The 15765-nt window shown below is 36.2% G+C and overlaps 1 protein-coding gene and 1 long non-coding RNA gene across 3 annotated transcripts in view; one reads left to right on the top strand and one right to left on the bottom strand.

Annotated features, from left to right (window-relative positions):
* Nucleotides 1-13056, top strand: part of STT3A (STT3 oligosaccharyltransferase complex catalytic subunit A) — a 26640-nt gene extending 13584 nt beyond the window's left edge. For both annotated transcript variants that reach the window (XM_019710503.3, XM_019710502.3), the window contains exons 11-18: nt 591-682; nt 1352-1507; nt 1751-1939; nt 2845-2961; nt 3083-3185; nt 10817-11005; nt 11791-11906; nt 12512-13056. In XM_019710503.3, coding sequence (XP_019566062.1) covers nt 591-682; nt 1352-1507; nt 1751-1939; nt 2845-2961; nt 3083-3185; nt 10817-11005; nt 11791-11906; nt 12512-12550 — 1001 coding nt within the window. In that variant the 3' untranslated portion in view covers nt 12551-13056. The remainder of the gene's footprint in view (nt 1-590; nt 683-1351; nt 1508-1750; nt 1940-2844; nt 2962-3082; nt 3186-10816; nt 11006-11790; nt 11907-12511) is intronic.
* Nucleotides 1-15765, bottom strand: part of LOC148757284 (uncharacterized) — an 18503-nt gene extending 2738 nt beyond the window's left edge. Inside the window, exon 1 of the long non-coding RNA XR_016022360.1 lies at nt 15662-15765. This is a non-coding gene — a long non-coding RNA (uncharacterized LOC148757284). The remainder of the gene's footprint in view (nt 1-15661) is intronic.

Below are 15765 nucleotides of genomic sequence, written 5' to 3'. Positions count from 1 at the left end.
GCTGATTGTAAAGCCTCTTCATCTAACTTATCTTCTGGCTAATTCAGATATGTTTTGAAATTTACCATTTTTAGGGGGCTTTCTTTTTTAAAAAATAATTTTTCCTTTTTTTTCTTATGAAAGTAAATTGTCTATTGTAGAAAATATAGACAAGTGAAAAATGTAATTTCAGGAGTTCTCACCACACATCTGTTGCTACTGTAAACATTTTGATGTATATTCATCTAGTCATTTATTAAATTAAAGTGAGATGATACAGTTTTTCCCCGATTTTTTTCACTTCATAAAGAATCCTGATAACTACTGTTTAGTATTATTTTAGAGAAATAATATTTAAGATATATCATTTGTTAGCTTTCTAAAGTACAGAAATGTGTAAAGGAGAAGGCAAATGGTCCATAATCTCTGCAGCAATATTTTAATTGATGTATTATATTACATTCTATTTTAGAAATATATTATAATTTACCTCCTTAATGTTGGACATTTAGGTGATTTCTGATATTTTGCCATTTTAAAGAGTGCTGTAGTTAACATCTTTGCACATATCTGTGACTGTTTTTTCAGCTGCTTGCTTTTTACTTTTGCAGTTGGTCTCTATTACTGCTTTAGCAACCTGTCTGATGCCCGGATTTTCATCATCATGTACGGTGTGACCAGCATGTACTTTTCAGCTGTAATGGTGAGGAATGCCCTCAGTCCTAGCAAACCTTTCCAGCCCTAACTCTGGTGCTGTTTAATTTCCTGGATAGCAAGATTCAGAAAGTACTAATAGTTGTGCAGATGCTTCCCCCTGAGCATTTGAGGACTGAGTTGTAAAGCTGCTGACTATTGTTGATCCTTCGCAGGAAAGTGTTAGGCACTCACATATTCTGATAGTAGGGCCCAACTTTCTTGGATTCATAACCTCGTGTTAGGGAGAGGCACTTTTATACTTGTTGGAGGAAGTGGCCCTGGGCAGAGTCTTTCCCCTCTCTTTCTGGGTGTCTTAAAAAGGGAGATGATGTTTTTCTCTTAAAGGCCTAGGAGGATTATCAAGTGCTAGGTTGTTAAAACAGATTTTGTATATTGTAGCAAGGCAGTGTTTCTCATATTGTTTTGATCCCAAACCACGGTTAAGAAATACATTTTATATTATTACTCAGGACACACACATATATACATATATATAACTGAAAAACAAAGTTTAAGAAATATACACTTACACTGTAGATGTATCAATTATTTTCGCTTCTATTTTTGTTCTAATTCGTTGAAAAACCCCTAAATTGATGTCATGATCTACTCATTGGTTGAAATCTGTAATTTGTAAAACATTGATTAGACTGTGATCCTGCTTCCTATCTTTTAGGTGCGTCTAATGCTAGTGTTGGCACCTGTTATGTGCATTCTTTCTGGCATTGGAGTCTCCCAGGTGTTGTCCACTTACATGAAGAATCTAGACATAAGTCGTCCAGACAAGAAGAGCAAGAAGCAACAGGATTCTACCTACCCTATTAAGAATGAAGTGAGAATTAAACACCACTAAGAACAGACTTGGGAAACTGTGTGCACATGTGTGCACGTGTGTGTGTGTGTGTGTGAATTTTTGAGTAAGGGAGTAGAGTGCTTTTATAAGTAGTTAGAATTGACTCATATAGCTCCTGACTTATTTTGATTCATGTTATTTATATTATTGACTCTGTGTATGAAGCTTTTCTGTGTTTTGTAAATTTAATTTGGTTTTATAACACAATTCTTCGTTGTTTAGGTGGCAAGTGGAATGATATTGGTCATGGCTTTCTTTCTCATCACCTACACCTTTCATTCAACCTGGGTGACCAGTGAGGCCTACTCTTCTCCCTCCATTGTGCTGTCTGCTCGTGGTGGGGATGGCAGTAGGATCATTTTTGATGACTTTCGAGAAGCGTACTATTGGCTTCGTCACAATACTCCAGAGGTGAAGATTTGGGAGGACTGGGATTATGGGGGAGGGGGAAAAGGGAAGGAGAGATATTTGATATTATAGTGAATCATAGCTTTTAGATGGGTGGAAAGCTTGGAGAAATTAGAATTATAGAACCCTAGTGTTGAACGAGCATTAAAGTTCACCTCCATTCAGTTCAGGATTTCTTCCATAGTGACGCTTACTGGAAATTACATACTCTTCTTGTATTGTCAGCATAGTGGTTTTATCATGATGTCGACCATCCCAATTATAAAAGAAGAAATAAAGTTACAGATAAATAATACATGTTCATTATAGAAAAATCAGAATATAGAAGTGAGAAAAAAGATACAAAGTTTCCATAAAGTAATCGTCTAATGATAACCATTTTTAATATTTTGATTTATACCTTTTGAGAATCTGAAGTGATTTCTTTTGCAATAGCAATTGGAAATAGCACTATGAGATTCTTAAGGAGTCAAAACTTGAAGAATTTCTTAATCCTGTCCCATCATATTCTATGATTTGTATTTTCTCCCCATCTTTATAATAATTCATTTTTGTAGTATTGATAAAGGTCATTTATTTAATACAAGTTATCTGATGACATCAGGCTATTTATTTGGAAATGTTGAACAATCCCCTACACTTCCCAGTATCCTTGTTTGTATAAGGTCTATGATAAAAGTATTGGGATGTTGGATTGTATAATTTGGACTGAGATTTCATGATTGTGTGTAAATGTAGGACCAGTTGCAAAGATTTATTTTCTGGTTAGGCATGCATTATTTTGGAAGAAATGGATTAATTAGCCATGCCTCATTTCCTATCAGATGCCCTTCTACTCTACTCCTCTTGTATTTGATTTTTGGAGGCAGTGATAAGCTTGTTATTTCCATTTTCCATGCTTCTTTCAGGATGCAAAGGTCATGTCATGGTGGGATTATGGATACCAGATTACAGCTATGGCGAATCGGACAATTTTAGTGGACAATAACACATGGAATAATACCCATATTTCTCGAGTAGGGCAGGTAAGGTGAAGGGGTCATTTGAGTGTTTGGCGTACGGGGTATAGTGAGAAATATTTCTCCATGAGGGAGGGATCATATGACCTGGAATTTTGCTCTGAGAAATGTGCACGTACTTTTCTAGGCAATGGCATCCACAGAAGAAAAAGCCTATGAGATCATGAGGGAGCTTGATGTTAGCTATGTGCTGGTCATTTTTGGAGGCCTTACTGGATATTCATCTGATGGTAATACATTTGATTCTCTTTCTAGCTATAGGGCATGGATTATAAGAAAACTAGATGACACTCCCATTTTTCTGATGGGAAAATCTCCCTTTTACTGATATTAACATTTTCTTAGTTGGGGAAGTTCCTAAGTATTTGTAACTTGAGGTTTGGTTATTTTGTTTTTTTGTTTTGTTTTGTTTTGTTTTTTTTGGCTTTAAGTAGGAAGTAAATATAAATATTTCTCATGTTGGTACACATGCTATGCTATATGGTCTAAAGACCTAGGAGTAGTTCCACAACCAGTAAACAATACAAGCCTTCTGAAAATGACCTTAGGAATAGGGTTTTTTAGTGTGTTTAAACCATAGAATTATCTGCCAACTTAAAATGTTTTATGTTTACATATAATATATAGAGAGGGTGCCATTCCAAAAAAATGTGTACCTGTGTTGAAATTACACTGATGGTAACCACTTTGAGCACCTCTTGTAACTGCAAAAGTCAAACGTGACTTGTATTCCTCTTTTGTTTTCAGTATATATTGAGTATTACAATTTTAATAAAATTTTTTCCTTGCTTAAAATGTGTATACATTTTTTTGGCACCCTCTATATATACGTAGGTGTGTGTATATATATGTATATATACATGTACATACATATACATTTATATATATTCTATATGTATATATGCAGCATATGTTACTATGTTCCTTATGATTATTAGCAAGACCATATTTTTAGAAGAATGATCCAAATAGTGTTCTATGCCTTAAAAAAAATTTTTTTTAAAGTTAAAGCAATACCTGTTTGTAATTTAAAATGTTAAACACTTCTGAAGGTTTATAATAGAGTGGTAGTCTCCTGCCCCTAAACCTAAATCCCCTTAATAACATCAGTTCCCAGAGACAATTATTTCTTCAGTTGTTTCTTGTAGTACTTACATTCATATTTCTAAATAATACTATATTTTTTGCTATTCATTGATTGATCATTTTAGATATATTTCTTCTTATAGTAGGGAAGGAATTTAGTTCTTTGTATCCACCCTGTACCCGACCAACTTTCCCTCTTGCTGCTTCTCAGTCGAACTAATTTTCAGTTTTAGATTAAATCCAGGTAAAGTATTTTCAAAATCATGAATATATAAATATTCACTTCTGATTCTACCAGTAAACCATAGTTACATTCTTATCTATTAATAGAATAACTTGTTTTCCTACAATTAGTAATTACCTAGTATTTCTGTCTTAATTTTCTTCAAATATTTGGCTGTATCTAAAAGATATTAAAATTTTAGATTATCTCTGGCTTCTGATAGACAGACTTAACAAATCCATCCAGATAGTACATGGGAAGTATAAGTATAAAGTAATAAGACTGGTTTCCATGTGTGTCTTGTACAAGCAGAAGAATGATGATAGCAGGGATGTGTGTCTACAGACTTTAACTTTCACAAACAGTTGCACCAGTATTACACAGTTGTGTATAATTATTTATAGGTTACCACTTTAGTAACAATATATCCAAATAGTAAAAGTATTTGTATATGTATATCTCTATGTGTATATTTTTATGTATATGAATGTACCCATATATGTAATAGAAGGGGATAGTTACTTGAAATCTTAGCACTAATGATTGTTAAGTAACCACCTTCAGTTAGTCAGCCTTTTACTGTTTCCCCCAAAATAAGACCTAGCCGGACAATCAGCTCGAATGCGTCTTTTGGAGCAAAAATTAAAATAAGACCTGGCCTTATTTTAATATAAGACCCAGTCTTATATGATATAAGACTGGGTCTTATTTTAATTTTTGCTCCAAAAGACGCATTCGAGCTGATTGTCCGTCTAGGTCTTATTTTCAGGGAAACATGGTATTGCCTGCTAAGGTGAATAGAAGTATATGTTTAATGCTGGCATAGAAATGAGCATCATTATTTGGAACATATAATTTTTGTATGACAGTAAGAAAATTAGCATGTGAGACACTTGACAAAGTAACTTAGCATGAAAAGAAATAGTGTTAAGGTCAAGAGGTCCTGATTATACAGATTTTTAAAGTTAACTTTGTGTTAAAGTTTAACATTTAAAAAATGCAGGTATTAAAGGTGTACAACATGAGATCAAACAATATGGTGAATGTTTAATTAAAAAAAAATTACAGTAAAAAACACATTGCCATTAATCCCCCTCAAAACACTCCCCCTCGCTTTAAACACACTTATCCCATTGTTCTTGCCACCTTCCGAAGCAGTTCTGGAAGTCCTCTTTTGTGAGTGTCTTTAGTTGCACTGTCGTGGCTGCCTCCATGTCCTGAATCATTTTCACTTTGGGGAAGAGCCATTAGTCACATGATGCCAGAAGTCGCATGTTGCCAGATCTGGTAGATCAGGTGGATGAAGCCATACGGTAATTTTTTTTTTTTTTTTTCCTTTTTGTAAAGATTTTATTGGGGAAGGGGACCAGGACTTTATTGGTGAACAGTGTGTACTTCCAGGACTTTTTCCAAGTCAGGTTGTTGTCCTTTCAATCTTAGTTGTGGAGTGCACCGTCCATCCCTTGCAGGAGTCTAGGAGTCAAATCAGCAACCTTGTGGTTGAGAGCCTGCGCTCCAACCAACTGGGCCATCATCCGGGAACTCAGCGGCAGCTCAGCTCAAGGTGCCATGTTCAATCGTAGTTGCAGGGGGCGGAGCCCGTAACCTTGTGGTTGAGAGCCCACTGGCCTCTGTGGGAATCTAACCAGCAGCCTTCAGCATTAGGAGCACGGAGCTCCAACTGCCTGAGCCACCAGGCCGGCCCACACCGTAATGGTTTTTTTTGACAGAAATTGCTGTACCAGAAGCAATGTGTAACTCAGAGGCTTTCCGTTGTGATCACAAAATATGGTGAATGCTGCTGCCGACTGCCATCCAGCAGAAAGGCAGGGATCTTCAATATGGGAAGCAGTGCTTCAAACCTTTAACAGTGTGTGACAAGTTTTAATTTCTTTGGTGCAATCAGCCATGTGTGAGCTATGGTTGAGAGAAGGTGTGTTTTAAAGTGTGCTGTAAATCATCCTCCATCATTACAATGCTTCATGTTACACATCGTTTCTGGTATGGCAATTTCTGTCAAATACGGCATGTTCTCATCCACCTTATTCACCGATCTGGCACCATGAGACTTTTGGCTCTTCCCCAAAGTCAAAATGATTCAGGACATGGAGGCAGCCATGACAGCGCTACTAAAGACACTCACGAAAGAGGACTTCTAGAACTGCTTCAGAAAGTGGCAAGAACAATGGAGTAAGTGTGTTTGAAGGAAGGGGACTGTTTTGAGGGGGATTAATGGCAATGCGTCTTTTACGGTAATACATTTTTAAAATTTAAACATTCACCATATTGTTTGATCACATCTTGTATAGCTTGATGAATTTTCACAAAGGGAACATATCCATGTAACCAGCACTCAGATCAAGAAACAAAACATTAATAGTGTCCTAGAATTCCTCCCCATATTGCTTGCAGTATCTGTCCCCATCTCCCAAGGGTGACCACTGTCGCAGCTTCTAGTGCCATTTGTTTTTTAAACAGAATTACTGAAGCACAATTAACATACTGTGCACTGTACATATTAAGTTTTGACATTTATATGCCTCGGAAGTTTTGTTTTTGGACTTTATAATGTGTACTCTCATTTTTGGTCAATTTTATGTGTGCAGGATTCATTCATGTTGTGGGTAGTTAAAATTTCTTAAGTTTAATTCCTGCACGATATTCCATTATGTGAATATAGCACAATGTATGCATTTTAGTGTTGATGGATGTTTGAGTTCTGTTCGGTTTGGGGCTATCATGAATAATGCTATTTTGAATGTTCCTGTCCATGTCTTCCATGAACATAAATACCAAAGAGTGGAATTGAGAGTTTAGAGCAAACACATTTGTTCAGCACCAATGGGATATTGGCAAAGAGATTTCCAGTGGTAGTTCCTATATGCCTACCCTTGGCATTACAAATCTTTTTCATTTGCACATATAAATAGTGGTAATATTAATGTTTGAATGGCAATGAAGAAGCTGCTCCTTCATAATAAATTGGTCATGTATGACTATAAAAATGTGAAAATCAGAGATTTAACTAGGTCATAATTGTGAGAGTAATAGCTTAGGTTAAGTTTACATAAAGAAAGACTCATTCATAAAGAAAGCCTCAACAGAGCAAAGCTTTCTTTGGACATTATGCTGTGCTTCTGAATTGTTGAAAGAATGATGATTTGCTAATTATGCTGATCTGTGTATAAAAGCTAGACTTAAAAAAAAAAAAAACCCAGACAACATAGCCATTAAAAAACAGAACACTCTCATTATCCAAATCATGAAAGCATGCATGTGAAAATCATGAAAGAAGACACTATTATTTCTCACATTGAATTTATTTCTCAAGCTTAAATTACTAGTTAGGATTTATTGGAATTCTGAAAAATTTGAGAGGTATTGTACAATGAAGAGAAGTAAACCCAAAGTCTGGAACTTATTATAGTTATTATTTAATCATGATGACATTCTAGCTGGTGCCTTCTGTGAATATTTTAACAATTTCAAATAGCTTCTCTCCCTCCATCTTCCCTTTTCCTCCTTCCTTCCCCCCCCCCCCTCTTTCACAAACACAGACACAAATACAAATATGTGCCAGAAAACAGTCACTGGTATTGCCTCCACTGCTGATCCCTTCTCCCCCCATGCCCCAACTAATTTTCAATCATTGTTCTTGTCTCTCCTGAGTCTATTTAAAAAAAGACACCACATTTCATCAAGTTGTGCATGTGAAATATGTGCAGCTCTTTGTATATCAGTCATACTTCAATAAAGTGTTTTTTCAAAAATCACACAGAGACATGACTTGAGCTCTACAGACAATTCCAAATGAGAAATTCCAAAATGTTGTGAGCATTTTTATGCTAAGTGGTACAAGTTCCAAAAATGGTATTTTCTAAAGGGAGTAATGGGCATTCAGGTATAAAAATTCTATTGCATTTTTAAAAAGTTTCATTACTTCATGGTCAGATCTCATGTTTCTTACATGTTCTTAAGTTAAACCTCTTTAGGATGTAGTGTTATGGACAAGGTTTTGGCCTTTTGCAAGTTGTTCATTTCTAGTTACTCATTTTCAACTAAATGCTTATGCAGATCTAAAATAAAATACTTAGATCTGATCATAGTCCAGATTTTTTTTATGAGAGTTTGATACAATACTTTTACTTTTTTGTGAATAATAATTTTTAGCAATGGGCTGTCTTTCATACACTTCCTGTTGCTTTTCACTCTTCCATTATTTTTTTAATTTTTGAAATTTTTAATAGAAAACAAATGAGAGATTTAAAATGTTTTCTCAGATATGTGAAAATTTTAAGATAAGATACATACCATTGACAGATGATGCAGTAGACCAGAGGTCTATTAAGACTTTAGCTACGCCCATTCATTTACGTATTTTCCTCTTTCCTCCAGTTTTTGACATACAACATTGTATAAGTTTAAGTTGTACAATATAATGATTTGATATATGTATATATTGCTAAATGATTACCATAATAAGTTTAGTTAACATCTACCCCTTCATGTAGTTACAAATCTTTTTTTCTTGTGATGAGAACTTTTAAAATCTACTCTTAGCAACTTTCAATTATACAATACAGTGTTGTTAACTATAGTGATCGTGCTGTCTATTACATCTCCAGGACTTATTTATGTTATAACTGGAAGTTTGTACCAATTAGCCACCTTCACCCCATTCTCCCACCGCTATCCCTAGCCTGTGGCAACCACAAATCTAATAAGTTTCTATAAGTTTGGTTTTCTTAGATTCCACATATAAGTGAGATCATACAGTATTTGTCTTTCTCTGACTTATTTCATTTAGTATAATGCCCTCAAGTTTCATCCATGTTGTCACAAATGGCAGAATTTTCTTTCTTTTTTTTTATGATTGAATACTGTGTTTCCTCAAAAATAAGACCTACCTGGACAATCAGCTCTAATGCGTTTTTTGGAGCAAAAATGAATATAAGACCCAGTCTTATATAATGTTATAGAAGACACGGTCTTATTTTACTATAGTGAAATATATAACATTATATAAGACTGGGTCTTTATAGTAAAATTGTATAAAACCCGGTCTTATTATTATAGTAAAATAAGACCCCGTCTTATATTAATTTTTGCTCCAAAAGACGCATTAGAGCTGATTGTCCAGCTAGGTCTTATTTTTGGGGAAACAGTAGTATTCCATTTTACACACACACACACACCCTATTTTCTTTATCGATTCATCCTTTGATGGGAACTTAGGTTGTTTCCATATCTTGGCTGTTATAAATAATGCTGCAATGAATATAGGGTACCGATATCTCTTTGGGATAATGATTTCATTTCCTTCTGTTATATACCTAGAAGTGGGATTGGTGGATCATAATGGTAATTCTATTTTTAATTTTTTAAAGAACTTCTATACTGTTTTCCATAGTGGCTGCACCAATTTACATTCCTACCAACAGAGCTGCACAAGGGTTCCCTTTTCTCCACATCCTCGCCAGCATTTGTTATCTCGTATTTTTGATGATAGCCATTCTAACAGGTGTGAGGTGATATATCATTGTGGTTTTGATTTGTATTTCCTTAATGATTAGTGATGTTGTGAGCACCTTTTCATGTACCTGTTGGCCATTTGAATATCTTTGGGAAAATGTCTATTCAGGTTCTTTGCCAATTTTTAAATTGGATTATTTGTTTTTTTTTTTGCTATTGAGTTGAGTAAGTTCTTTATATATTTTGTATTTTAAGCCCTTATTTGATATATGGTCTGCCAACATTTTCTTTCATTCTGTAGGTTGCCTTTTCATTTTGTTGATTCTTTTGCTGTGCACTCTTCCATCTTAAAGCTTGTCAGGTTTTTGCTTCAGACATACCCACCAGGAAGCTACTGGTAATGTGTTCGATATGGAAATGTTGACTTTTCATAGATATGCTTTGGAGGTTTGTAACTTTGCAACTATAGGTCAAGAAAGGGAGCTTTTGCATGTCTTCTCTACCTTCCTGGTAAAGCTACTACTCCTTAGGTCAGTACTGTCCAATAGAAATATCAGTGAAAGCACATGGGTCATTTTAAAATTTCTATTAGCCACATCAACATAAATAAAAAGGGAAATAAATATTAATAATTTTATTTAACTAATATCCAAAACATTATTATTTACCATGTAATTAAGATATATTACCCACTTTGTTTTGTTTTTGGACTAAGTCTTAAAAAACTGGTGTGTATTTTATACATATAGCACATCTTAATTTCGACTAGCCACATTTCAAGTGTCGATAGCTACGTGTGCCTAGTAGCTGCTGTATCTGCAGGCTCATACCTGGGACTAATTTCAGTTGTGACTTAAGTCTGGACCAGTAGCACACGATTTCAGGAGTCTTAATAATCTATAGGAAAAGTTGTATATTTTGAGGAAAAAAGTTTTGCCTACACATTGTCTTTCCTATTTTTATAAATTAAAGTTAAATATTTGGGGAATTTCCTTAGAAATAGTGACCTTTTCATTAGGTGAGTTAGCTCCAGCAACCTTTGTCATGCAGCAGTTCTTTCTTTTTCTTTTTTTCCTCTAGACATCAACAAGTTTCTGTGGATGGTCCGGATTGGAGGGAGCACAGACACAGGCAGACATATTAAGGAGCATGATTATTATACTCCAACGGGGGAATTCCGTGTGGATCGTGAGGGTTCTCCAGTGCTGCTCAACTGCCTTATGTACAAGATGTGTTACTACCGCTTTGGACAGGTCTACACTGAAGCCAGTGAGTGATTCATAACATTAGTAACAATAGTAAGAACAGTGGTGGCTAACACAGTGTTTTTCATATATCAGGCATTCTTCTGTTTTACATCTGTTAACTCATTTAATCCTCACAGCAACCCAAAAGGTAGCTAATATCATTGCCATTTTATATATGAAGAAATTGAGATACAACTAGGATACTTAACTGCCCCAAATCACATGACAAGTGAGTGGCAGAGTCAGGTTAAATTTAGGCAGTCTGGCTCTAGATTCTATGCTTTCACCCATTACTTTTTATTGTCTGTCAGTAAAAGGTATTGTGATGGAGAAAGGAATGAAGGGGGTTAGAGTAGACAAAGTACTTTTCATTTCTTCAGATAAATGGATGAAGAGTAATTTGATTAAGTCTTTCCTTCTGACTTCAATTCCTTGGTTTTGCACTAGGGACAATTTCTGAACTAGGTGCAGTCCTTTGCCTTCTGTTAGGTTCTTCTCTGATCCATGGAAGGGTTACTAGTGTATCACAGATGCCTCTGGGTGGCAGTCCTCAGGAACAGAGGGGCTTGGAAGTCAGCCCTCCACCTCTTAGAAGATGTAACAGGAAGCATCATCTTGGAGAGGACTTGAGTTAGGGGAACACTTGATTTGCCTTTACTACCTGATGTCCTTGTCCGCAGGCCCTACTCTAAACAAACGGCAGGCTAAGGAATAACATTCCAATTAGTAGATGATTTACCAAATTGATTGTTTCCTTAGGAAATCAGCGCTGTAAAAAGAAGTGTCTCTTTTTTTGTCCCTTTCTAGAGCGTCCACCAGGCTTTGACCGTGTGCGGAATGCTGAGATTGGGAATAAAGACTTTGAGCTTGATGTCCTGGAGGAAGCATATACCACAGAACACTGGCTAGTCAGGATATACAAGGTGAGCAGATGTGACACTAAGAAAGCTGCTGTCATGTTTGTAGATTGATTCTAGTGCTTAACAAGTGGGCCACGTATTGCTAAAATAGGGACATTTCTAATGTCTGAAAAGTAGCTGCAACTCAGAATTTTACTGTTTTTATTTAGGTTGTTCTTAGGGAGTAGACACCCTAGTCTGCTGTCATTTTGGCAGTGGTTGCAGTGATAGTTTTTCAGTTGCGGCTGAACTTGATCTGTTTTAGTGATTATCAGGCTTGGAGAGGAGGGGAAAGAGAAAATGTTTGTGTTTTTGAACGTCATTTTCTTTCTTACCAAAGAATTTATGGCATAGAGTCACACAAAAGTGTGTTATATGTTACATAAGAAAACATTGAGACCCCTTGATATATTTGGAGGATAGATCATTTATAATGCTCCTTACAGTGATACTCCAAAAGGCTAAGCAGAGAGTAGCTGGTCTCAAACCAGTGCTCGTTTACTAACAAAGCCAAATCAGGCAGCAGAATCCATTGAAACCCCTCCCTGTCTGGGTGAACCCATCCCGGTAGAGTAGCTCTCCCAAGTTGACCTGATTGTAGATATTAAACTGACATCTTTATGTTGCAGGTAAAGGACCTGGATAATCGAGGCTTGTCAAGGACATAAACAACACGTCCAGCTCTAATATGCTTCGCACTGAATGCGTCACGTTTAGGACACTGAAGACGTTTTTAAATATGCAGTTTATAAGAACAGACCACAATGGAATTGAATTGTCTGGAAGTTTTGCCCTGGGCAGTATGGGCTGGGCCAAATGGAGTGATTTTTATAATTCTGAGATTACCAAATGAAGTGTCATGGCTTTACTTTGGTCAATTAAAGGGGGGCAATTTTTTTTTTTTAACGTGCCTTATTTGTTTTGACTTATGGACTGATTTGAGGAGGGCAAAACTCTATGCTGAGCTGATAGAAGGACAGAAAGCAGACCTCATCCATGGCTTTCAGCTCCCTAAATAAGCTGTGTAGGGGCATTCTGTCTTCTCAAATCAGAAAAACTAACAAGGACTAGCTCAGATCCTACATATACAAACAATTTTGTCATTTCAAAAATTACAGCACCTAACACAATGCCTTGCACATGGTGGGTGCTCAATAAACTTTTATTGAATGAATGTTTGTGGGACCAGAGGAGTTGCCATTTATGGGCAGGAAAGGCAGCTGTGTTGCCGTCTTGTCTCTGTTCTGAACATATCTTGTCTGTAGAGGCTTTGTGATTTTATGAGGGAGTAAAGGTGGCTAGCCAGACCTGATCTCAGTATTCTTTGGGACTAGTTAATAGGGGTTTTTTGTTTTGTTTATTTTTCGAGCAGGAAAAAATCAAGTGAAACTAAATCAGCAGTTTTGAAGACTCAAGGCAAACTGAAATTATTCTCATTCTCAGTGGAGGAAGGAACGCCTCCAACATTATGTATAGAACTTGATGGTCAATAGGTGATCTTGATTCAAGTGAAACACAATCATGCATAACTATTTGAAAGCCAGCTTTTCAGTACTCTCACCATGATACAGCGAATGTTTCTTTATTCATTTCCTTTTGCTTGTGCACTAAAACTATTGCAGTTGTTTAAAGGTGAGCTTCTTTATCCCTTAGTCTCAGCCTATTTGTTGTTATATGCCACTAACAATCTCCATGATCTGGTTTTGAAGTCATTGCCAAATAAGCTACAAATCAGAAGGAAGTGCTATTAGCAGGTACACAGAGAGCAGTGCTAGACTGACTGCAGTAAAGGGGACGAGTAACTAAAAAACATTTTAAAGCACAGTAGTCCCATGGTTAAATATCAAGATAAACAATCTTATGTTCAGTATAGTAGGACATTATAAGTTTTTTACAACATAAGACATATCAATGTATATAAACCCTAAGTCATTAAAAAAATACATGTAAGGTTAACTGTTTAGTGTTACCTGTTTAAGAAATGGGAGCAATTATATGGCTTTTATGTAAATCAAAATGGTGCTCCTAGAGGGTATGCTCAGGTGTACTTGTATATCCAGGAAACTTAACCTTCTAAACCAATTTGTATACCAAGTGCTTCAACTGTGGGTGAGACTTAGATTTGGTATAAGATTTGATTTACTATATGTAAATACATGACTTGATTTATATACAGAATTCCTCCCTAGTGGAAGAGCTTATTCTGAGGTTATTTAAAAAAAATTTTTTTTACCAATATGAATAATACCAGTTAAAGATTATTAGTGGTCTTCCTCCGTAGTATATATGGGATAACCCTTTAACTTATCACTGTAGGTGTTGCTCTGATGATTTTAATTTTGTTACTTTCTAGGCTACATGAAGCCAACTTTTTAAAAAATTTACTTTTCATTTTCATTGTTACAGTTCACTTAGTGTAAAAAAAGAAATCAAATAATTCTAACACAAGTGTTTTCCACTCCCCAGAGATAACCACTTTCAACTCTGCTGATTCTCACATTACTTACTTCCATCTCATTAAATAACTTGCTTTACTTTGCTATGTGTTGATTTTTCGATTTTAGGTATCTGTTGACTTTCTGGTATGGAAATTGATGATTTAGCTCTTTTTCACCATCCTTATATTCCCATGGACCACACACATTCTTACCATTACGGTTCTATTGTTATAATTTAGGTCAGCTCAGTAGCTTTTACCTTGCGGCTTTTCACAACTAGGCCATGCGATAGACTTTCTACTTTTTATCCCCTCTGCATAACTTGGAGTTTTTCATTTGTACTTATCACTAATTTCTCCCCAAACTCTCATTTGTGTCAACTTCCTTTTATATGTTCAGATTCATTAGGTATTCAATGTCCAATTTGGCTTATTCTCCAGGTTTACTACACATCTCTTGGGTTGGTTATCTTCTCACTTTCATATTATGTGTGTTAATCCCAACTTCTTTCTTGATTTGTCACCTCTACCTTCCTGAGAAAGTATGGGAGATAAATTTCTTGAGATCTTGCATGTCTCATGTCACACTCGATTAATAGATTGGCTAGGTATAGAGTTCCAGGTTGTGAATAACTTTTCCTTAGAATTATGTTGAAGGCATTGGCCCATTGTTTCTCTCTTCTAAGTGCTAAGTGTGATTCTGATTCTTAATTTTTTGCATGTGTCCTTTCCCTCTCACTCCCACCCCCGACCTCTTAGGATCTTCCTTTCTTAATACTCTGTTTGCAGCACACACTGTAGAGAAAATGGAGTTAAATGACCTGAAAACTTTATTACGTGAAGCCTAAATTTGTGATATGGTTAAAAATTCTCATAAGCACTTTAAAGTGCTCTGGTCTTGTTTTAAAACACGTGCATTTTTGTGTAAAATTTTACACTTACTTTATTCCATTATCAGGAACTCAATCAAGAGCTAGGTATGCTCAGTGGATGTGGCCCGGTTTTAAGAACTGGAGAAATTAATGGAGATGATCATCTTACCTGCGCCGAGTTCCCTGTCTAGTTTACTGTCAATGGAGAATACCTGTCTAAGTTTAACCCATTATTTTGTGCTCAGGCAGGTCCCTTTCCCCAGAATTTACTTTCTCATTTAAACTGGTTACTCTCCTTTTAAAATTTGCATTGTAAAATGAGGCGAAACAGCCTTTTTGTTCTACCTGCCTCTTTCTTCCACATTAAGAACGAGAAGACAGGACTAGCGTACGCAGTTGCTCGTCCTTCGAAACGGGTGGAGCTAAGGTACTGTTTTGGAGCTGGTTGAGACAAGACGGGGCAAAATTACCTCCGACTAACAAGAGCTTTCACCGGATGCCTTCCCACCTCATGACCAACGGGCCAGGCTCTGAGGCTGCCGCTCCCCGCAGAGGTCCCGTCGTCATTCCCAGG

Source organism: Rhinolophus sinicus, chromosome 9 (assembly GCF_057876585.1).
Source record: "Rhinolophus sinicus isolate RSI-liver-muscle chromosome 9, RSI-T2T, whole genome shotgun sequence".
Lineage (NCBI taxonomy): Eukaryota > Metazoa > Chordata > Mammalia > Chiroptera > Rhinolophidae > Rhinolophus > Rhinolophus sinicus.
Note: the sequence above shows the minus strand (reverse complement) of the source record. Positions and strands in the feature narration are given on the sequence as shown.